This window comes from Mesocricetus auratus, unplaced genomic scaffold (genome assembly GCF_017639785.1).
Source record: "Mesocricetus auratus isolate SY011 unplaced genomic scaffold, BCM_Maur_2.0 Super-Scaffold_100027, whole genome shotgun sequence".
NCBI classification, from domain to species: domain Eukaryota; kingdom Metazoa; phylum Chordata; class Mammalia; order Rodentia; family Cricetidae; genus Mesocricetus; species Mesocricetus auratus.
The window spans coordinates 5,041,130-5,063,262 of record NW_024429208.1 but is presented as its reverse complement, the minus strand read 5'-3'; the positions used below and the strand labels follow the sequence as shown (position 1 = coordinate 5,063,262).

General features: G+C 48.5%; 1 protein-coding gene across 4 annotated transcripts in view; it reads right to left on the bottom strand.

The window, feature by feature from the left end:
• Positions 1-296: 296 nt before the first annotated feature.
• Mapk14 (mitogen-activated protein kinase 14) overlaps positions 297-22,133 on the bottom strand; it is a 52,960-nt gene continuing 31,123 nt past the window's right edge. For 2 of the 4 annotated variants that reach the window (XM_005084901.4, XM_040732406.1), the window contains exons 5-12: positions 21,707-21,736; positions 21,345-21,392; positions 20,063-20,177; positions 19,528-19,599; positions 12,539-12,618; positions 7,406-7,484; positions 3,452-3,625; positions 297-2,449 (exon numbers count right to left, since the gene is read on the bottom strand). In XM_005084901.4, coding sequence (XP_005084958.1) covers positions 2,382-2,449; positions 3,452-3,625; positions 7,406-7,484; positions 12,539-12,618; positions 19,528-19,599; positions 20,063-20,177; positions 21,345-21,392; positions 21,707-21,736 — 666 coding nt within the window. In that variant the 3' untranslated portion in view covers positions 297-2,381. Of the gene's footprint in view, positions 2,450-3,451; positions 3,626-7,405; positions 7,485-8,587; positions 8,668-12,538; positions 12,619-19,527; positions 19,600-20,062; positions 20,178-21,344; positions 21,393-21,706; positions 21,737-22,133 lie in introns of those variants that run through there. The other 2 variants (XM_005084902.4, XM_040732407.1) reach the window with 2 other exon arrangements.

Below are 22,133 nucleotides of genomic sequence, written 5' to 3'. Positions count from 1 at the left end.
ACATAGAGAAACCCTGTCTCAAGCAAAAACAAAAACAAAACAAACCTTTTGACCTTTCAATCATTTAAAATTGCAAGAATCATCCATTGGAGACTGCACAAAAACAGGTGTTGTCTGCCCAGGCCAGGCCACTCTTACCATGCTGTTTTGCTCTGTGTGTTAACTCACTCACAGGGCAGATCAGACTCTACCACAGCGCAACTAAACAGCCCTGTAAAGGGTCTGTCAGAAACGTATGCCAGGCCATGCTGAAAACACAACAATGAAGAGGAACAGAATGAACTTGAGAAACCAACTGAATTTGAAAAATAGGCTTTATTTTAACCAGTGGTGTTGTCTGACATCCTATGGCATACAGGCCTACAGCCAAGTTCATGAACACAAACAAAACAGCAGTTCCCTTATTCCCTTGTCTGCTGATAGAGAAACTGGGAGATGGCAGCATTTCGCTGTGGATGCTGGGAGCTCTTCTGTCAGCTCCGTGAGTCCAGGCCCTGGAGCAGGGCCTCTTAACACAGCATGGTCACATGTGCAAAGACAACTTCAATAAAGTAAGTAATCCGAGCAGAATCTTGTTGGAAATTACACTTGCCTTCATAACCAGACATGGCCACTAGAATGCATCTTGCTGGGGTGGTGGTGAGCTCAATTGCATACTGAGGTGGTAAGGCCTGGCCAGTCTGCATCCTTCTGGGCTCCAGATGATGCAGGGTCCTACCCTTCCCACCAGGACCCTGACCTGATAGAGAATGGAGACACCTTCACCTAAATACAAGACCTGTCACGGCCAACACTGGAATTGGCTTTTCATTTTCTTACTACACAAAAGGCTTAAATATATAGGTCCTCATACAGCACAAAGTGCCCGAAATCCAGGAAACTATGCAAACATTTCTTCACCCTGAGGATTTCATCTTTATAAAGGTGAAAATACAAAACATTAAAATAATTTGCCCTTTCTTCCCATCAGAAGGAATCACATTCTCCAAGAATTCCTACAACACACAAAATCCCAAGACAAAGTTGATATCTCCCCAGACAACCCCAAGATGGAGAACCAGTCAGTGCCAAGCTGCCGGGAGGACCCTTCTGCGCATGGGCGACGCTGGAGCCTGCCTCGTTTTGTTCTTGACAACCCTATTTTGAGAAAGACAGAAGGGAGTCCCGGCCTCACGAGCCTTTGTTCCTCACTTTGGTTCAGCGTTCCTTAGCTGGTTATTACAAGTGAGGAGAGCATGATTTCCAGAGCTGGGGACATTCTCAGGAGAGGCCTCTCTTCCCCCGAATGATGGCAGTCAGATGGCAAGAGTTCAGGTGCTCTCAGTCCTGTGTCTCCTCGCACAAGCACCTGGAGGGTCAGCTGTGTTCAACACAAAGCAGCGCTGGGGTGAGGAGGCAGTAGCGTGCCCACGGCACCAGCTGAGGCAAGGTGGACGGGAACTGCCAGGAAGTCCCTCCATGCCCGGCAGTCCCAGGGCTTCCCGAAGAGGACAGACTAGGAAGGGACCGTGGAAGCTCCAAGAGCGCGGCATGCAAGCACACCTGCACTCTGCCAGGTGGGAGGGGCACACGGGAAGCGGCCGACAGCAGGAACCTGCGCCTGCTCCTGGGGACCTCTGCACTGAGGTGAAGGGTAAGCATAGATTCCGCTCGCTCCTAGGAGAGGGAGGGCGGTCACACACACACACATACATGCTCCTGCGCGTACACACACGCACACGCACACACACGAGGCCTCCTTGAAGGCTGCCTAATTTCTCTCCCAGCTCACCAGTGGCTGCCCACCAGCCCTGTGCACTCACCGGGTTCAGAGCTGCGGTTCTCTGCCTATGCGTCCTTCTCTGTTTAAGGCACAAACAGACTGACGGCTTTGAGCACACCGGTCAGGCTCTGAGGACCATCAGCAAGCCAGTCACAGGCTAGAGCTCGGGAGCCGGTTGGTCCTTTCCGGCCGTATGCATGACTGGGGGATGGCCTGTCTGTACCACTGAGGTGTGTGGTAAAGGCTGGGCCACAGCAGAAGCCAGAGTGGCAAAAGTGTAACCAGGAGCAGGGATGCCGACTACTTCTTACTTTGCACTTAGCATATCCCTAACAAGACAGCAGGTCCCATACGCCTGCGCAGACGCCGAGAAAGCGGGCAGAGGCTGCCACGGGGCACACACCACTCGCTGAAGTCACTGCGAGCAGTGACTTCCAGTCACAAAGTCAGACACACAGACAGACAGACACACACACACACAAACACAACGCGTGTACATGCACCCCCTTCCACCATGAAGGAATCTTTCAACAAGAGGCACTTGAATGATATTTGGAGAGTTTCCACGAGAAGGCCTTCCCCTCACAGTGAAGTGGATCACACAGCAGAGACCAGGTGCTCAGGACTCCATTTCTTCTTGGTCAAGGGGTGGTGGCTCGAAGCTGATGACCTCGTCGTAGGTCAGGCCTAAGACAGGGAAGAGCAGTGAGGTGTGACACTGGCGACTGCTGTGTGTGCCTGCAGCACCGTCACTGCCCAGAGCAGTGTGCATCCCCACTGCAGTGGAAGACAGTCCTGCTCTGGGCTCTAGCTGAAGAGCTGACCTTGTGACTTACGAAGGAGTCGGACACTGGACATACTGGACACGGGAGTTGGGACTCCATTCCAGGTAACACCCAACAAGGCCAACGGCAAACTATAAAACCTCAATTGGGAAACTGAAAACACACTGGACCCTACTGTACATGCACCCCAGCCCCCAAAGCCTCAAAGCTCTCTGTCAATGTGAAGAGCTGTGTACTGTGAGCGCGCATCTACACATTCCATCAGGGAACTTGTGCCCCAAAGACTTTGGCTGTAACTTTAGTGAGCTGGTAGGAATCGTTCACAAGGGTTTTACTGAGACAGACTCTCATATATATAGCCCAGGCTGGCCTCAAGCTACCTATGTTGCTGTGAACGACATTAAACTCTTTTTTTTTTTTTTTTTTTTTTGGTTTTTCGAGACAGGGTTTCTCTGTATTGCTTTGGAGGCTGTCCTGGAACTCACTCTGTAGACCAGGCTGGCCTCGAACTCACAGAGATCCGCCTGCCTCTGCCTCCCGAGTGCTGGGACTAAAGGCATGAGCCACCAACGCCCAGCGATGATTCCTTATTTTTCCCAAGTCTTTTGATTAGTGAGAATCACCCAGAAAAGATTTTTTGTTTTGTTTTGTTTTTTTGAGACAGGGTTTCTCTATATAACAGGCCTGGCTCTCTCTGGCTCTCCTGAAACTTGCTTTTTAGACCAGGCTGGCCTCGAACTCACTGAGATCCACCTGCCTCTGACTCCCAAGTGCTAGGAATAAAGGCGTGTGCCACCACTGCACAGCCCAGAAAATATTTTTTAAAATAAGCTCTTGGGCTGTGCCAAACAGGAATAGACAGAACCAGGTTCCCGAGACACACCCTAGGCCACTCTGAACTTACTTTTCCACTCATCTATAAGGAGATCCCTGCTTTCAAAGGACTGGTCATAAGGGTCGGCCACAGGCTCGTCGTCAGGGTCGTGGTACTGGGCAAAGTAGGCATGCGCAAGTGCTTGGGCCGCTGTGATCCTCTTGTCCGAGTCCAAAACGAGCATCTTTTCCAGCAGGTCCACAGCTGTCACACAAGAGGACAATGACATCAGCACCACTACCATGCAAGCTCCACGGTTCTGTCATAGTCAAACAGAGTCTTCGAGGTGCACGTGTGTGAATGTAGCCAGCACATTTTAAGAACATTACTGGGCTGGGCAGGTGTAGAGTACTTCCCTAACCATTCTTGAGGTCTGGGTTTGAGACCTAGAACAATAAACAAAACCAACTAAAAGAAAAATAAAACAAACAAACAAAACACTTGGGCTGGGCAAGGTGGTATACTCTAATCCCAGCACTCAGGAGGCAGAGGAAGGTGGATCTCTCTAAGTTCAAGGCCAGTCTGGTCTACAGGGTGAGTTCCTAAGACAGCCAGGGCTACATAGTGAGACCCTGTCTCAAAAAACTCAAACAAAACAACAACAACAAAACACTCCAAATGAACAAAAACAAAACAAAACCTACTCCCCAAACCAGGCTGTGAGCAAAGTTTTCTTCAGCATCAGCGCCATTCTGTGATGACTGAATCGAACTGTACGGAATGGAGGCCGCCTATGGCCAAAGCAACGGAGGCCGACGGGTGAGACCATCTATGAGGCAGGCAGTTTGACTGACGGCTTCTGTTCATTTTTTTTTTGCCCCTTCCCTACACTACTTATATCAGTATTATATACTAACATAAATATTCATCCAGAATGTCAAACAATTAGCAAATTGAAGGCTTCCCAGAAGGTCACAGAAGAAAAGGTACTTGATGAAGGGATCTATCTAATCCTTAAGACTCACTGTGAGACTTTAGAATACAGAAACATCAGGGGCACCCATGCCCCATACAAGGGCATCAATCTGTCCACATCTGACATTATTTTCCCCATTATTTCTGTGTTGGTCCTGTGTTGTTGTAGGATTATTGCTGTTTGTGGTAAAACGTCTCCAACTATATCACAGTTGTCTCCCACAACATATGTGTTCACACCAGGACTCACTTATGGGACTCTCCCTTCTCTAGCTAGTCCAGGCTGACCTCAGACTTGCTATGTTGAACTCATCTTCCTCAACACTGGGATACGCAGGCTGTATCACCAGCCTTCCTTCTCTGAGGCCACTCCCGATGTGTGGCAGACAGCCATCGTGACAGGCTTCCACTGCTTCTCTGAGCCCTGATGTACCACCCTCCGACTCTCCTCTATTCTCTACATTTATCAAAAACCAGAATTAGACCCAAGTCTTTGGTAGGAATGACGTCAGGCACACTGGGCAAGAGCACATCCCAGGTGATGTTCTGAACTGGCGGGGCACAACAGCCGCCAGCCCCACTGCCAGCGGAGCCAACGGTGACTGCATCTTGAGCTCTCTCCCCTGTCTCCCCAGCCGAGTAATCTGGCTCCCGGTTTTAGCATTACTGATTTTTTTCTCCCCAGGGCGAGGACCTCATTAGAGACTGAGGAACAGAGCTGTCTAATTCTGAGGATGCTCTGCTTGGGTGACGCCATCCTCAGCAGTTATCACGACAGAAAGGCTCTCCAGACAGACCCAAGGTTCTTTCTATGTGCACTGCAGTGCATGCCTGCTGGTTGAGGCCAGGGAAGGCCACTCAGGCCCCTGGAAGAGTCATGTCTCCAGCCCCAGATAATTTCTTAACAGGGGAAGGCTGTTGCTGAGGAAGAAGAGAACTTCCTGAAGAGACGATGACCCCCTGCTTCTCAGAGTGGTCATGCATCCTGCAGCCTCAACTCCAGAGTCATCCATAGAAACACAGGCTTTGGGAGCACAGAGGAAACAGCACATATACGTGCCTTAGCCCAGACTCACAAGTTTACGTCACACTTTGCAGAGGGGCTGGGATGTAGCTCGTAGAGTTGCTTGTCAAGTGTGTACAAGGCTTTTCACACCCAGCAGTGCACACTCCGGGCATGGTGGCGCACACCTGTAGTGCCAGCACTTTGGGGGTGGGGAGTAGAGGGTCATCGGACAGGCCACGTGACGTGTCTTCGACAACACTGAAGCACTGGCTGAACTGGATAGACATTCTTCACACGTTCGTCTACACATCTGTTGATTTCATACTGAACACAAATGGGCGGGGCCTGCAACCCTACAGTAACCAACGCACTTAGATGAGAACAAGAAAAAGGCATCTCAAGGATCTTGACAGACATGACACTAAGATCAAAGGACAGTGAGTCTCAGGGGTTTGGAAAACAGCACTGATGCGAAGCCAGTGACTGACAACAGGGCTGTTAATGTTTACATCGCTGCTGTGTGCTTCAGCCTAGCAATGGGTCACAGCGTGTTTCCTCTGCCACCAGCACTTGGCAGTGGGCCGTGAGGCGTGTTTGGATTGAGCGGGCTGTGCTGGGCACCAGATTTTACTCCCCAGCAGTCTGGACTGACTCCTGGGAGCTGGTTCTCGTCAGTGCTTAAATGGAGACATATATCAGGACGTGTGTGACTTCAAAGGCAGAAGAAATCCTTTAGAGGCAGATAAGAGGGAGTCAAACAGTAGGCACAGCGCATCTGAAATGTGGGGTGCTGGGGTGGCCTCGCTCTCCACCCCCTAACATCTGGAGCGCTTACAGATTACACCTCATACACCCCTACCTAGATGCTGTAGCCCAAGCACGTCACAGAAGGCCCAGTGAGAACATGCCAGGGAGGCTGCAGACCCAATCCCACCCCTCAGTACCCTGCACGTCTGAGGCCAGTGATGTAGCTTAGGCTGAACTCACTCCTCCAAGAGTGAAGCACCTCTCTGCTATAGGATCACCACAGTCACTTTTCTGCACTGTGGCTATAGATGACATTCTTGAAAGGGAAACAGCACCTGCCTATCCCACCGTCTGAAGCCACTGCCATGGCCATCAGCTCTCCAAAGGCAACAACTAACTCTAGTGCATGGCTTCTGGAACCTCCAGAAAGGGATATGACCCACTCAGAAAGTGTGATTTGAAAACAGCCTCACAATAACATCTGCAGGAATGTGAAGAGGCGGAGCACACCAGCTGCCATACCCGCTCCCTCCCTCCTACCGCAGGAGACTGGGGTCTGGCCCTTCTGGCTCCACTACCACTACTACACCGTCCCAGAATAAGGAACCAGAGCCACTGCAGCAAACTGTCCTGGGGCCATCGGAAGCATGGTTTAGCCCCCATCATTAAGAACACATTTTTTTAAAGATTTGTTTATTTTATGTGCATGTGTGTCTGTGTGAGAGTGCCAGATCACCTGGATGTTACAGACAGTTGTGACCTGTCACGTGGGTGCTGGGAACTGAACCTGGGTCCTTTGAAGAACAGCCAGTGCTCTTAACCACTAAGCCACCTCTCCAGTTCCCCAACAAACAAACATTCTTAGCTACCATTGTCACTTCATTTGCTAGGGGGTCCTAGAGGTGCTGGGGGCAAGAAGGAAATGAGGTATCCCCGAAGTCTGAGATGACAAAGAAACCGTGCAAAGGTGGAGGTCTGTCAGCGTGGAGGGCAAAGCACCCAGGAAGGGCCATCTGTGCTTCTGCACTGTCCTCAGCTGGGCACACGCATCACCAGGAGCTGCGGGGACCATGGCTTGCTAGGCCTCCTCCCTTCCTCCCCAAGCTCCCACAACTTCCTACTGCTTTCCTCCTCTGCTGCACTGTCCTGTCCACCACCACGCTCCATGACCCTATCAATGTGCCAGCCCACCCATCGAACGATTTTTGTTAAATATGACAGACAGTACAGACAGATTTACTAAGACCCAAAACATACTTACAGAACAAAACTTCAAGTCCCCAATCTATATCACACAATGAACACGATCAACTTACCCAGGGGGTTGGCGCCAATAAACACGTTTGCAAAGTTCATCTTCGGCATCTGGGCCAGGGACTGAATGTAGTTTCTTGCCTGTGAAAACAAGGACTTTCAGAATGACTGCTCAGCAGCATTACCGCTCACAGGGTGTAGGCAGCCCAGTGGCTTCACTGAGGCCTGCCCCATTCGGGTGTGGACCACTGTCTCAGATACGAATGCCAGACTTACTCTTCCAGGCCCTCAACGCCTCTATTTGTGACACTGATGTTAGCCTTGCTGTCTCCCCCAGTTCTGTTCATGTGGGCGAGACTGCTAACCAATCAACTATCCTTCCATTAGTTTTCTGATCACAGGGTCAGAAGTTTGAAAACAGAACCGAGATTTCTAGGAAGCCGTCTTCCTAATCAGCTAAGTTTAAAGAGGAGGTGGCCCTGTAGCAGACATTCACCGTAATGTAATCTGGAAAGTTACAGGAACAAGTACACATGGCTGTAACCATGCAGACCAGAAGGAGGAATGGAAGGAAGAGAGGCAAGAAGACCCATCTCAGCCAGAGAAGCCATCCTTCAATATAAACAAGCACACGGAGTTAGGGCTGAAATGCAAACAAAGCTGTTTGCTAACCTAGTTTCCAAAAATACTAAGGGTCCATCAGAAGTACCCACGTCAGCTCCGATTATAAACTGGAGTTAGGTTAAACAGTATGAACTGAGGAACCTGAATCTTACCAAATGCTCATATTTATTATGAATTGCTTGTGTCTTTCTACAGCACACCAATCAGCATAAGGTATTTTATTGTGTGTGCTGCACACAATCCTCTCTTGGTCATTAAAAACGGACGGATAGGAAAGCACGCTAATGGACTCTGCTCCATGCACCTGTGACGAAACTGTCGCACATCCTAGCTATACACACCTGCAAAGACACACGGTGCCTCGAGCACAAGACTCAGAAACCAAATATCAAGGGAGCATTGCCCCTGCTTACAAGCCTACGCTGTATCGTTGCCTCAGTCTGCATGACATTTTATCCCAAATGTCAATACCCTGCTAGCACACAGCAGTCACTGCCCCAGCAGTCCTTGGGGCACACGCAAGCATCTGGTGACATTAGAAACTGCCAGTTATACACAGACACTACAGTGAGGAGGTGGCCTCCGAGTTAGACCTCCCTGAATGTGCTATTTGTTCTCACCTCATGGCTTGGCATCCTGTTAATGAGATAAGCAGGGGGTGTCCCCGTCAGACGCATTATCTGCTGAAGCTGGTTAATATCTTAGATGCCTAGTCAAGGGTATTGTTAAACACACAGTGCAAAAATCAACTCAAGCTGTGGTTTTTGTTCTTAAAGTCAGAAAGTCATCCCCACACAAAACAACTCCATTTCCCACCTAGCCCAGGCCATTTGTTGGAGAATAGCAGGAGCTATTAGGCATTTAGCCAGTGAGTGGCCATGCAGGCACGAAAGCTAGCTTTCTCCTAAGGGTCAATTTTAATGTTAAATAGTTCCCTGGAAGCAAACTGCTCCTTGACCCAGAATGCCAGCCAGAGAACTGTTTTCAAGTACCAATAGCCAAACAAGTTTGCCATAGTGGCAAATACAGAAGATGGAGTCAATGGTGACTAAACTCTGGAAAACTAAAATATTCAATAGATCTACCTGAGGAAGAGGCTGAGTACTGGTGGCACAGGCTCTCTAGGAGTCACACTCCTAAAGTCAAAGACACCAGCAATGGTACACTTAAAATGCATGCCTCAGCTGGGCAGTGGAGGCACACGCCTTTAATCCCAGCATCTGGGAGGCAGAGGCAGTTAAGTCTCTGTGAGTTCGAGGTCAGCCTGGTCTACAGAGTGAGTTCCAGGACAACCAGGGCTATACAGAGAAACCATGTTTCATTAAAAGAAAAAAAAAAGCATGCTATAAACATGTAGGTAGGTGAAGAAGGTATATTAGGAAGCTGATGGCAAAAGCAAAACAGAAGCCACAGGCTGATGACAAATGTCAGAGCATGCCACAATTATCCCATACTTATGAATGAACACATTAACTTCAATGAACAGAAAATTCCAACTGGTGTGTTTATCTAACAGGGACAAAATGTTCCTCCCTTACTACATTTTTACGTGTGTGTGTGTGTGTGTGTGTGTGTGTGTGTGTGTGTGTGTGTGTGGAGGGCAGGGCACACATACCACTCATGCATGCAGGCCAGAGGCCTCCAAGTAGTAGCAGTTAATTCTCTCCTCCTACCTTGTCGGTCCTAGGAGTCAATTCAGGTTCCTTTGCTTCTGAGCCATCTCAGTGCCTTGTTCACACAACCGGTCAACTTTAAACTTCCTTTCACCATGATGATCAAAGCAACACAATCCACCAGTTATAGGTACAGCTTCTAAGATGCAAGAAGCCGCCGCCAGCTTATCACACGCTTCCTCTCCAAGCAGAAGCGATTATAGTATTTTATTTAACACGCGTTAGTGAGCTTCCTTTCCATTCTCTCAAGTATCAAATCCTTCCTTCAGCTCAAGTCTCATCTTTAGTAAACACCAAGCCAAATAACGTCACTCCTTTGTGGCTTCCCGAATGCTGCTTCCAGGATAGCTCAAGTGTGCTGGGCCCTGCCTGACGTCAGGTCTGTTACACCCTTCCTCTACCTGAGCCCAAAGATGCCTGGCTCCTTCTACCAGACTGTAGACCTGCCTTCAAGATAATTACATACTACACGACACTCTGCATGCTAAGAGAAAGAACAGGGTCACAGGGTGAACCAGCTGGGGCGGAATTCAGCTAGGTCTCACATGCCACAGTCCTGCCAGCTCTCTCCATGGGAGCGGTATGTGCAGGGTCTGCTTTTGTCACCAGGTGATCAGACCCCCTTCCCAGATGAGGCCAGGAGACTTGCTTTCTAGGGGGGACAAGAGGCAGGCCTCTGCTTCTGAGTGTTGTGATTTGTCTTCTTGGTTCACCTAGGTGCCAGGACACTAAACGAGCGCTGTCCTGGAGTCTCCATTTGAGTGTTGGATCCGGCCTGCATTCGGCTTCTCAGCTCCTGCGTGCGTGTCCAGGATGGCTTCGCCGCTCCACTCCTTCTGGGAGAAATGAAGCACTCCCAGCGTTCTGTTGACTAAGTCTTTACTAATGGCTTTCTTCTTAAAATTTCTCAGCTTCTTTTTACCGTACTTAGGCATTATGAGCTTGCCACCCCCATGGGGAAGAACCCATGGCCTCCTTCATGTTACTGAGGTACATCTCAACACTTGGTTGTGTGTGTGTGTGTGTTTTTTTTTTTTTTTTGAAATGGTGTCTTACAAATTAACCCAGGCTGGACTCAAAGTTGCTATGTAGCCCAGGAGTTTCAAACTCTTCAGTCCTTCTGCCTCTGCCTTTTAGTGCTGGGTTACAGGCTTGTGCCATCACACCCGGCATCATGTGCTCCTGAGATTCACAAGTGGTGTCATCAACATTAAGACAACTTTGCCCACACTTTTAAACATGTGGACTACCTTGATCCACTCATAACAATTATTTAGGGAAAAAGCTCCTTTCGCATTACTATACTTAACACAATATTTTTCTGAGAGGATGTTTATTTTGGTATCGGATTTCATTTTGCCTAGGGCTGCACTAATACTGCAGAAATGTATTGTGTCCACCATCTCATATTAAGAAAAAGACATCTCATTATTAGGCCACGTATCCAGCACTGTTCCTTAACAAATGATGGGTTAGTGATGGGTACACATTAGCTTGCAATGTGTGTTTCAGAACCTTTAGCAAGCAGTGTATGCCTACAAGGCAGATGGTGGAGTGGGAAGGACCCAGAGGTGCTGACAGAAATACCCAGGTAGGGAAGGAATGGCCCCTTCAACACTATTCTCTAGCTGGCCGAGCTCCTTCCCAAGCCCCACCCTGTCCCCACACCCTCTTACAGCCATTCTTTGGACACACTAAAACAAAACCCCAATCCCGTCCTTTCTGAACGCCCCCTCATATCTTTGGCTCTCCATTCCCAGTTTCGGCTGTGGTCCAACACTTCTGCATGGGATGATGATTAACTCACATTACCAGAACATCTGGAACCCACTGCCTCTGCCCAGTGACTCAAAGCAGGACTCAGGCAAGTCATGGCTTCTGTGTTTCACTTCCTTATCTTAAACCAGTAAATGAAACACAATGAAACTGGTCCAGCACATCCTTTTACGCCCCTCGGAACAGAAACTCCAAGCTGTCCTGATCTTCCCAGGCAAGGTGATGAACAACCAAACTCATGTGTTGCTGCCGCCGCCTCCTGTTACCCAACTGGGCGGAGGGCCCTTGTACTAAGAGTGGTGGGAAGACCTAGGAGGCCACAGCTGGGGCTTGGCTCCTCAGTTTATTCCCCTAAGAGGCAATGAGAGGAAGGAGGGGTTTTCCAAGCTTCAAAGTTTCTGGCCTCAGAAAGTGACCAACAGCTTAAAAAAAAAAAAAAAGCCATGGCTAAGTAAACAAAAGTCACCTTCTTAGGGCCTCCAAGGAGAAAGCCTGAGTTTCAAGAGGCCCCCATGCTAGTCAGTGTATGGATCGAGGTTCCTGGAGGAGCTCAGAGCCATCTGTAGACTGTCAGAAGCGGGGGAAGCTTGTGTGTGGTCTGAGGGTCGGGACAGGAGCCCCATGGAGACACCGTGCACAGGAGGTGCCTTCCAGGGAGTGAGGAGCAGGTGCCCTTCAGAGACAAGTCAGACTAGCAACACAGTAAGTGCTCAGAGGTCAGACTCTCAGCAGAAAGCGAAGAGCTGAGTTTGTGGGAAACTTCTGAGAGAAGGAAGGCAGGGCTCAGGAGCAGACACCAATTTCCCATTCATCTCTTGGAATGAGCTGGAATCTCAACCCTTAGTTTTATTAGCATACAATTGCCCCAAAGGGGTTCCCATGATCTTGAGTCCACACCCAGATAAAGAGAGAATAAAACACACTCATGCATGCAAGCAGGCACATGCAGGCTCACATGTGTACACACACACACACACACACACACACACACACACACACACACACACTTCAGATGTCAGCACACATGCTTATACACATTCAAAAGTCAAAGTGCAGAGTGATGGAGGCAAGTGGGAGAGGCTCCCCGATAGGGCAGTAATTACAATCAAGGCATCAACTCACAGACTCTGAGGAGATTTTCTTCAGAAGCTCAGCCCCTGGGGTTCCAACGAGTCTTAAAATGAGTTTCAACTGATCAATATCTAATGGTGGACTATAAAGGAAAATGTCGGGACAAAATAAAAGTGGAAAAACAAAAACAATAATGAACAAAATAAAACAGAACAAACAAAACATCCAACAATGAAAATTAAACCCCCGAACAAGGCCAGTGTGGTGAAGGAGCCTAGGTGGACGGCTTCTCTCTTCAGACTGCACTTCCAGAACACGCTCCTCCTGAGCAAAGGGTCAAATGCCACCACACACACACACACCTGCCAGCGTCACACAGCAGAAGGAAAGCCACCGTGGTTGGGTTTTAGACAGCAGAGAAAGACAAACAGGCCTCGCGCGACACTCAATGCATGGGCCCAGCCTCCATATCACCTCACCTCCAAGGCACCAGCAGCCAGCTAAGCAGAGCGCGCTGGCAAGGAACAGCAGCAGAGCACACAGCTATGCAGTCTATTTGTGACTATTCCCCCAAGGCCTGACCTAATGAGTCTGCAATCTGACAGTTGGGAGGCCTGCTCTGATTGCAAAGCCTGCCCTCTGGAGACCGCCCTCCCCTCTCCACAAGGCAGAAACGGGGGACGGCCAGCCAGCAGAGGGCACAGAGTGGCATATGTCACTCAATTTGATTACACCAGGCTTCCACCTTATGAATGCAAAGGAATACAGAGGGTTAGCAAACGTCACACACTAAATGCTTTAAGCACTGAGGTAAAGGGCCCAGGACAGCCAGCCATTCTGGCATCCAGCACCTTGTTGTCCTCTCAGAACAAATGAGCATGTGCCCACCAGAAGACCAAACACCCCCCTTGCTCACTGCCTTTAGTCAGAGGGAAACAAAACAAAGCACCTTAAAAAAAGGCCTTTAATATTTTCTGTGAACATCTTACTAGGTTACTCCAATCTATGATGATGATCAGGAGGGAGAGGAGGTCACCTGACCCCACCGGGCTCTGCAGGCTGTATCCTTTCTCCATGTGCCAGCCTAAAATCCCCACTCAACCTTCTGAGACTACATATGAGCGTCCCTATCTCTTGAGCACTGTGTTTGGCGACACCATAGCTTACATTTGGGGACTGTCTGTGGGCTTGTGCCTTGTCCCTTGAGCAAGTTCACAGGCAGAAAGGAGAGGTGTGCACTTGCTCTCTCTATCCCCACTTTCTTGTGTGGGTAGCAACTCCACTGTCTACTTTGCAGGCCATGCAGCCCAGGCTGGTTTTAAACTCAGGATCCTTCTGTTTCATCCTCCCAAATGTTGGGATGACAGATGTATACCATCATCCATGGTCTAATCCTAATTTCTAGATTATCATCTGATATATAAAGAACAGACAGAGTAGATGAAAATATTCTTGATTTGGCTTACACATATAGGAAAGATAGCATAACTTAATGAGAACAGCTCTGCAAACCACAGTTGCCTAGTCATAGGAACTGCTTATGCAATAAGATGGCATCTTGCCTTAAGAAAAAAAATCTGCTTAAACAGAAGAAAGGAGACAGCAAGGTGAAGCCTGCTGCCTGTTTTATACATGAAGTTTTCCTGGGCTGTAACAAGGTTGTGGTTTGTTGTTAACACACTGGCTACAGCCACTTTCACAGTTCACAAAGCCTGTCCAACCCCTGACAGGTGTTTTACAGTGTATGCCTCAGAACCCCATAAAGTGGCTGAGTACAGGTCTCCTAACCAGCTTCATATTCCCCTCGGGGAAGGCGGAGTCTGGGTTGTTTCCCAGCTGCCCTGAAGGACAAGCAGCCTTCAATAATGGAGCTCGCTCATCAAGAAGCAGGCTGCTCCACACCTTCTGCCCTTTTCAAACTACTATCCTTGAAGGGGCTCAATGCTTCAACTCACAGCCGACATTCCAGGCATTCTTAAGCCTCCTTGTGTGTGTTACAGAGGGATAGCCTCTACGCCTCCCAGCGAAGCCTTTTCTCCTACTGACCTTTCTAAGTCTTGTTCAAACAGGAAGTCGTTCTAGACATGCTTTTTTGAGACTGGCCCCAAACTCACTATGCAGCTGAGGTGACCTGGAACTCCTAAATCTCCCTCCACTCCCTAGGGTTACTGGCATGTGCCCAGCAATGTGATTTTCTGGAGTTCTAATTCATGCATGGCTTTTCTCCCCAGTAATCATTTATACCTCTATTAACCACTCCACCTTGTCTTCCACTGGAGGGAGATCTCTGTCCAAGTCACTCCCATCACTCCTGTGGGCTCAGTTTGAGCACTCTGGTTCTGAGGGCTGCGGAGCATCATGGCCTCAGCACCTGGCCTGGTGCAGCCAGTCTGATAAACAATGGCTGACCTGGAGACTTGCTATAATACGTTTTTTCTTTTCTTTTTTTGTTGTTGGTTTTTTGGAGACAGAGTTTCTCTGTGTAGCTCTGGCTGTCCTAGAACTCAACTCTATAGACCAAGCTGGCCTCAAACTCAGAGATTTGCCTGTCTCTGCCTCCTGAGTGCTGGGAGGTTGCTTTCAGATTGGCAGTAAAATTTCTTTTCAAAAAAGAAGAGTTCTGGAGAGCTCAGTGTTCAGTATCTGCCTAGCACATATAACAAAAATGAGGACAATATAGGAAACCAACAATGGAAAGCTACTGGCAGATACGCCACAGCGGGCACTCTCGTGGCTTTGTGAGGCTATTGTCTCATTCGTATGCAATGTTCCATCACATTGGAAAGAAGAAAGGACTGCACACACTGAGGACGTTACACAGGTCCCAGCAGCAGCAGAGGTGGGTGAGTGTAACCCAGCAGCCCCAGCACCTTCTTGTACATGTCTTTTTTAAAACAAGCTTTTATTTACTTCTATGTGCATGTCTGTACCACATGCACTCTGAGACCAAAAGACCCTGGATCCTGGAGACTGGAGTTACAGATGACTGCGAACCACCATGCTGGGATTTGAGAACCGGCCCTTTGGAAGTGCAGTCAATGCTCCTAACTATTGCGCTATCTCTCTGATTACACAGGAAAGGACAATAACGAGCTGTGGTGGTTTGGAGAAAAAAAAAGTTCCCCCATAGGGAGTGGCACTATTAAGAGGTGTGGCTTTATTGGAGTAGGTGTGGCCTTGTTGAAGGAAGTGTGTCACGGTGGGACTGGGCTTTGAGGTCTCCTATGCTTAAGCTAAGCCCAGTGTGACACACACAGCTCACTTCCTGTGCCTATGGGTAAGGATGGAGAACCCTCAGCTCCTTCTCCAGCTCCATGTCTGCCTGCACACTGCCATGCTCCACCATGATGATGATGGACCCAACTCTGAAACTGCAAGCCAGCCCCAATTAGATGTTTTCCTTCATAAGAGCTGTCATGGCCATGGTGTCTCTTCATAGCAATAAAACCCTAAACTAAGATATAAGCCAAGACTGCTAAGTACTGGGCGACAGTGATAGCAATCTGGAAAAAGTTAGGACTCCACCTAGCGAGCTAATCTGCAGTCTCCCTCTTTTGCAATTAAGCTCTGTCAGCTGAACTCATTGATACATACAGCCAGTTAGGCTTTAGAGAAGGACTTATTCTTTACATGATTACTATTAACACTCTTATTAACCAGATGGAAGGTTCTTCTAGAGTAACAAGCACAGTGGTCAGTGGCAATGACTGTCCAGCATCATGAATGTAATTAATGCTATTAAGTTATAAAGTTTAAAATTCAGGGTTAATTTTGTTAATGAAAATTTTATCACAATAGAGTTAAAGTAGTGATTTTACACTTTCTCACAAAAATCAAATCAGTCATCAAGTTATATAAACCACACAGGCTCATAGCTATGAATCATATACACAGGGCAATGCACACATAACACATCCACAATGCCTCAAAAAGTCCCTCTGGGCACTTGTCAGAAGTTAGGGCCACTGGTTCCAAAGGCACAATGACTAACAGAGGTAAACACACACACACACACACACACACACACACACACACACACACACACACACACACACACACACACACAGAGGGAACTGAACCCCAGCAGAGAAGCAGCCTGCAAACTGTCTGTCTCAGTGAACCGCTTACAATCCATGTGGCTACGGCCTCAGGCCTCCAGGCTAGCTGCTGTGGGGTCAGCATGATCCAGAGGCCCTGAAAGGACCTCTAGAAATCACAACAAGAAGACAGCGAAGAGAACTTCCTGACTCATCAAGACCTTAAGAAAAAGGGAAGCATTCTGTTAAACTAACTCAGTTCACCCAGTTAAACTAAACCCAGGTGGGCTAATCCTGGTTCACTCAGGACAGCATCTGGGGAGCTGAGTTCCAAAGGGCTTAGGCAGTCCTGAATCCCAGGCACAGTCACCTGGTATTTAGGAAACCAGGTAAGAGGAGCACTGGGAGGTTGAGGGTGTACTGAGTTCTAGGTCAGCATGGGCTAAAAACACTGGATCAAACAAAACAAAACTCCCTACAGAGTAGACAGGAAAATCACCAGAGATCCTTGGAAATTGGAGACCCCTAACTACTGTAGGCCGAGGATGCAAATGTAACCTTAGTTGAAACACCCCTAGAAGAGTACCACCAGAAAACTCCCCCGCCCACCAGTAACTAAGGTTTGCTTAGAAGTGCCTTCCCAGGACTCCATCACGGTGCTACTGCATAAGTTGGCAATAGACCCCGGTGTCACTGACAGGATGCTGGTTTTTGAGGCATGCAGAATCCAAGAATTGCAGAGTGGTAGAGGTATCCAGCAGATTTCTAGGGACGCATGGGAAGCTTGGCTATGTCCACCAGGGCTGGATTCCCTGTGAGTGGCCTGACAGCATGACTCATGAAGCTGATGATGCAAGAGGCTCCAGAAACAGGGACTGTGACAGAGCAGTGAGCCAAGACAGGCCACATGGGTACATCAGCAAGGTCACAGGAGCTGGGCTGCCCAAGCCCTAGGGAACCCAGCTTACACCACCCAATGATGGACCTGAAACTATGGAATTTGAACGCTGTGTTTCATGTTGCTTTGGTCTGGTCCTTCCTTACCTTTGGATGAGAATGTTTACACCACTGAATACTGGAAGTATATAATCTATTTTTAGCAGGGGCTAGCAGCTCAGAGTTTGCCTTGAGTCTCTGAGACTCAGAGGATCTGAACTCTTGGATGTGGCCAGAATGCATTTTGCACTATAAAATAAGTATGGCCTTTAGAGACTAGGAATGGACCTTACATGCCTCCCTCCTCCTGAAGGTCTGGTCTCCAGCTGGTCGTGCTATTTTGGTGCAGGAAGCATTAGGAGATGGGGCCTGGGGCTGAAGAGATGACTCAGAGGTTAAGAGCACTGGCTGCTCTTCCAGAGGTCCTGAGTTCAATTCCCAGCAACCACATGGTGGCTCACAACCATCTATAATGAGTGCCCTCTTCAGACCTGCAGGCACACATGCAGGCAGAACATTGCATACATAATAAATAAATAAATCTTAAAAAAAAGAAAGAAAACCCATCTTAAAAAGAGAGAGAGAGAGAGAGAGAGATGGGGCCTGGTGAGAGGAAGCAGGTCCCTGGGAATGTGTCCTAGAAGGGTGCTGTCCCTGGCTTTTTTCCTCTCCTGTCTCCTCTCTCACCCCGGCTCCTGCTTTTGGGCCCTCATGAAGTAAGCAGACTCCTCTGCATGTGCTCCCGCCACCACGAAGCTCTGCCTCACCATGAGCCAAAATAAATCTTTCTTCCTTTAAATTCTTTCTCTTAGGTATCTATGGCCATGGCCACGATGAAGCTGTTGCTAACTGCCTGGTGGCTCTAGTCTCTGAACTCTCACAATCACCTTCTGGGCTGTATACTAATGCCATCTTATGTTAAGGAAACTGAGAAACACCAAGGTTGGAAAGTAAAGGAGCTAAAATCTAAGTTCCAGGGACTGGGCCCCTATGCATATCTGAGCTATAAAAGTGAGGGCTGCGGTTTTCCTACAGATGCTGCTTTCTGTCTATGAAAGAACGTGTGTCTGGGACTAGCCAAAGGGGATCTGAGGAGACATCACAGGAGGGAGGAGAACAGAGACAGCTTTGGGGTGGTCTCAGAGGGCTGCATGGGGGTGTCACAAACTTCTTAACCCTCTCAGCCTGGACTGTAAGACAAAGAAACCAAATCCCAAGGGAAGGGAGAAGTTGAAGGTGCTGAAGCACCAGAGTGGAGAGCGACAGGGAGAGCTGAGCACGGGAGGCTGGGCTCTGGTCCAGCAGCACGCAGCGGAGCAGACGGCATTGTCTGAGGAGCAGAGGTCCCACGTCACCAAAGACACTGTCTAGCAGAAAACAGTCAGGACAGTCCCTGGAGAAAGGCGGCTCAAGCTGTCAGCAAGTGAGCTTACAGACTTTGGTGTGTCAGGCAAGAGCTAACCCTGCAGTTAGATGATGAAGCACGCGTCGCTGTGGCGTTTCTAAGAGCCCAACCAGAACCTTTAGCAGTTTTGTAAAAGCCCTCCCTCCCAAAGACTGATGGCAAACATCTGCTTTAACATTCTCATCTAAATGGCCTCCCCCACAAACCACGGAACACCTGCCCAGAGACAGAAAGGGTGTTTGGTGAGGGAGACTGACCAGGGACAAGTTGTGTGGAAAACAAAAGCCCACAACGGGGGTCTCTCTCCTTTTGCTTCTCCTGTTTGTTGTTAAGCAACAGACAGGACAGGAGTCAGCAGGCATGTCAGCTCAGGGGCCCACAGTCTTTTCCGTATGTAAGCAAACGAGACAAGATACCTTTGAGTACAGGTGGCTGTGCACACTTGCTCAGGGTTTGCAGTAGACTAAACTTGCTAATAAGGACTTGCTGCCAAAAGACAACAGGTGGTGTTAAGCTTGTTTGCTTGGCAAGGTGAGCTACTCATCGAGGACAGACCTCCAAAGCAACACCTGAACTGAGTCTTCCCCACAAACAAGCAAGGGAAACACATCTACGACAGCAGAACACAGATGAGAAGCAGGCCAAAACGTATTAAAGGATACGGTCTGTACCAGGAAACAGTGTTCTTCCGGTCAACAGCTCAGCCATGATGCAGCCCACGGACCAAATATCCACTGGAATAGTAAGGAGAGTACAAGCACAGACATGGCTTCTATCATATTCATGAACATAAACTGAACTCTAACCGGGAGTGAAAGATACAAATGAACACTTAAGGCACCCGTGGGTTCAACCATCATTTTTTATAGAAATAAATAACCTTAGTAAAACTGTCACCCAATAAAGGGCTCCACAGGCCGTGTAAGTCAGAATATAATTAAGCCAAATGAAGCAAACGTCTCACAAAAGGGCAAACCTTTCTTAGTGGTGAACAGTGGCTGTCTCGAGAACGCTGAGGTGCCAACCCACTCTCATCTGTGAAGCCCCGGCCCTGAGTCATCTGAAAGCCATGTTAGATAGAGCACCCTCCCTCATCTGAAAGCCATGTTAGATAGAGCACCCTCCCTCATCTGAAAGCCATGTTAGCAGCACCCTCCCTCATCTGGGCCAGGCCTGGGCAGGCGGCTGGAGCATCACCTGTCTGGTTGTAGTGCATCCAGTTCAGCATGATCTCAGGGGCTCTGTACCACCTGGTAGCCACATAGCCTGTCATTTCGTCATCAGTGTGCCGAGCCAGTCCGAAATCCAGAATCTACAGGCGAGAGCAGAAGTCAGGTGCAGGAGCAGGCAACCTCTGCCGCCTGACCCCGACGCAGAGAAAACAGTGTTACTCTACAGCTGCCAGCAATGCACACTCCTCGCTAGGAATTTACTCAAGAGCAACAAAAACATACGCCCACACAGACGTACAATAGCAGGTATTACAAACAGAATAGTGTCAAGTGCCCATCAACAAGAAGGCAGGCTACAAGTTTTAGTGCATTGTGAGATGGGACCCTACTGGGCAACATGGACAATACTGAAGCCCACAGAGCAGGTGGAGAATGTAATACTTGTAACATAGTATTGTGTGTGGTTCCACTTACATGAAACACTGTAAAAGACTAATTCAGAGTCAGAAATCAGGATTAGGGCTGAGGATCACTAGGAGGGGATTTATGGAGATTACTATATCATAACTGTAGTTACAAGGACATTAGTTAGAATCCTAAAAAAGGTAAATTTAAAATGGGCATAACTTATTGTATTTTTTCATTTTTAAATTTGATGTATATGTGTTTTGCCTGCATGCATGTCTACACACCAAGTGTACACGGAGTGCCCACTGAGACAAAAAGTGGGCATCAGACCTCTAGGTTTGGACGGTTACGCGCCATGTGAGTGCTGGGAAATCAGCCATTTCTCCAGCCCTCCACGTTATTTTTTTCAAAAATTCATTAAAAAAAATTAACACTATGTACTTTTTACAGATAGCTAATTCACTTCTGTCTTATTGGAATCATTCTGAGTTTCTGCCATTTTTCTTTTTAGAAACTATCTAATAATGAGTATTCCAGGAATGCTTAATTGACATTCAGATTATAATACCCCTTTACTAGAATTAACATGCTATATTCCTAATTTAATTTAATCCCTCTGCCCCCCCCCCCAGACAGGGCTTCTTTGTGTAGCCCAGGAAGGCCTGAACTCAGAGATCTGCTGGCCTCTCTCTGCCTCCCGAGTGCTGGGATTAAAGGCTTGCGCTTCCAAAATCTACTTCCCATGTCCTTTAAACAGCTTGTTTAGCCTACAGTACACCGCTCCACAGCCTGGTGTTCCTGAGGACAAATGGCTTTTCGGATTCAAAGCAATGGCTTATGAACCGTTTTCTCTAAGGCTGGCCGGCCGGCTAAGGGACTCTCGGGGATTTCTTTCTTACCTTCAGCTCACAGTCTTCGTTCACAGCTAGGTTACTGGGCTTCAGGTCCTAGGAAGCAAGCGGAGAGAACACTAGAACAGTATCAACTTGCTGACGCACAATGGGTCCCCTAGCTACAGGTGCAGAGGATGCAGACACACGGAGACTCGCAGGAGACGGGCAGACCTGCAAGCTACAGTCAGTGTCTGAGCCAAGTTCGCCTTCAGCAGAACAATGGAAGTGCTCCTTTAGCAGTCTGCACTGAGAGCAGTTGCAGTAATCACTATTTCAACAGTTAAACTCAAGGTTGAGATCTCAACTAGATGCCACTCTTCTAGCCCCACCCACACCATCAAAATCATCATCTAAGACACAATACATACCCTGTGGATTATGTCAGCTGAATGTATATACTGCAAAAGAGAAGAAAGTCAGTGGAATGAAAACCGCCCCCAGCCTTCCCATGTCACGTCCTGTAGCACGTCTGCAGTGGTGGCCCTCAGCCAACAAGTCCGGTGGTGTCCCAGTGGGTGATCACCACTCAGTTCCTCACACTGCTCCTACTGCAGCTGTCACCCTTTCCTCTTTCTCGATGGTGACCCCAGTAAGGGCTGTGATGTACTAAGTATCGAAGGTGGTTTAACTCTAAAGCAGCTCACCAGCCCCTCCCACAATGAGACTAGCTTTCCTGAAGAGCCCCTCCCCCAAAGACCTCACTACACAACCCTGGATGCCCACCGTGGTCCTCCCTCCCCTACTTTCTCACGTCCTGAGAGGGAACAGAGGTCAGCTCAGGCTTGAAGAACGGTT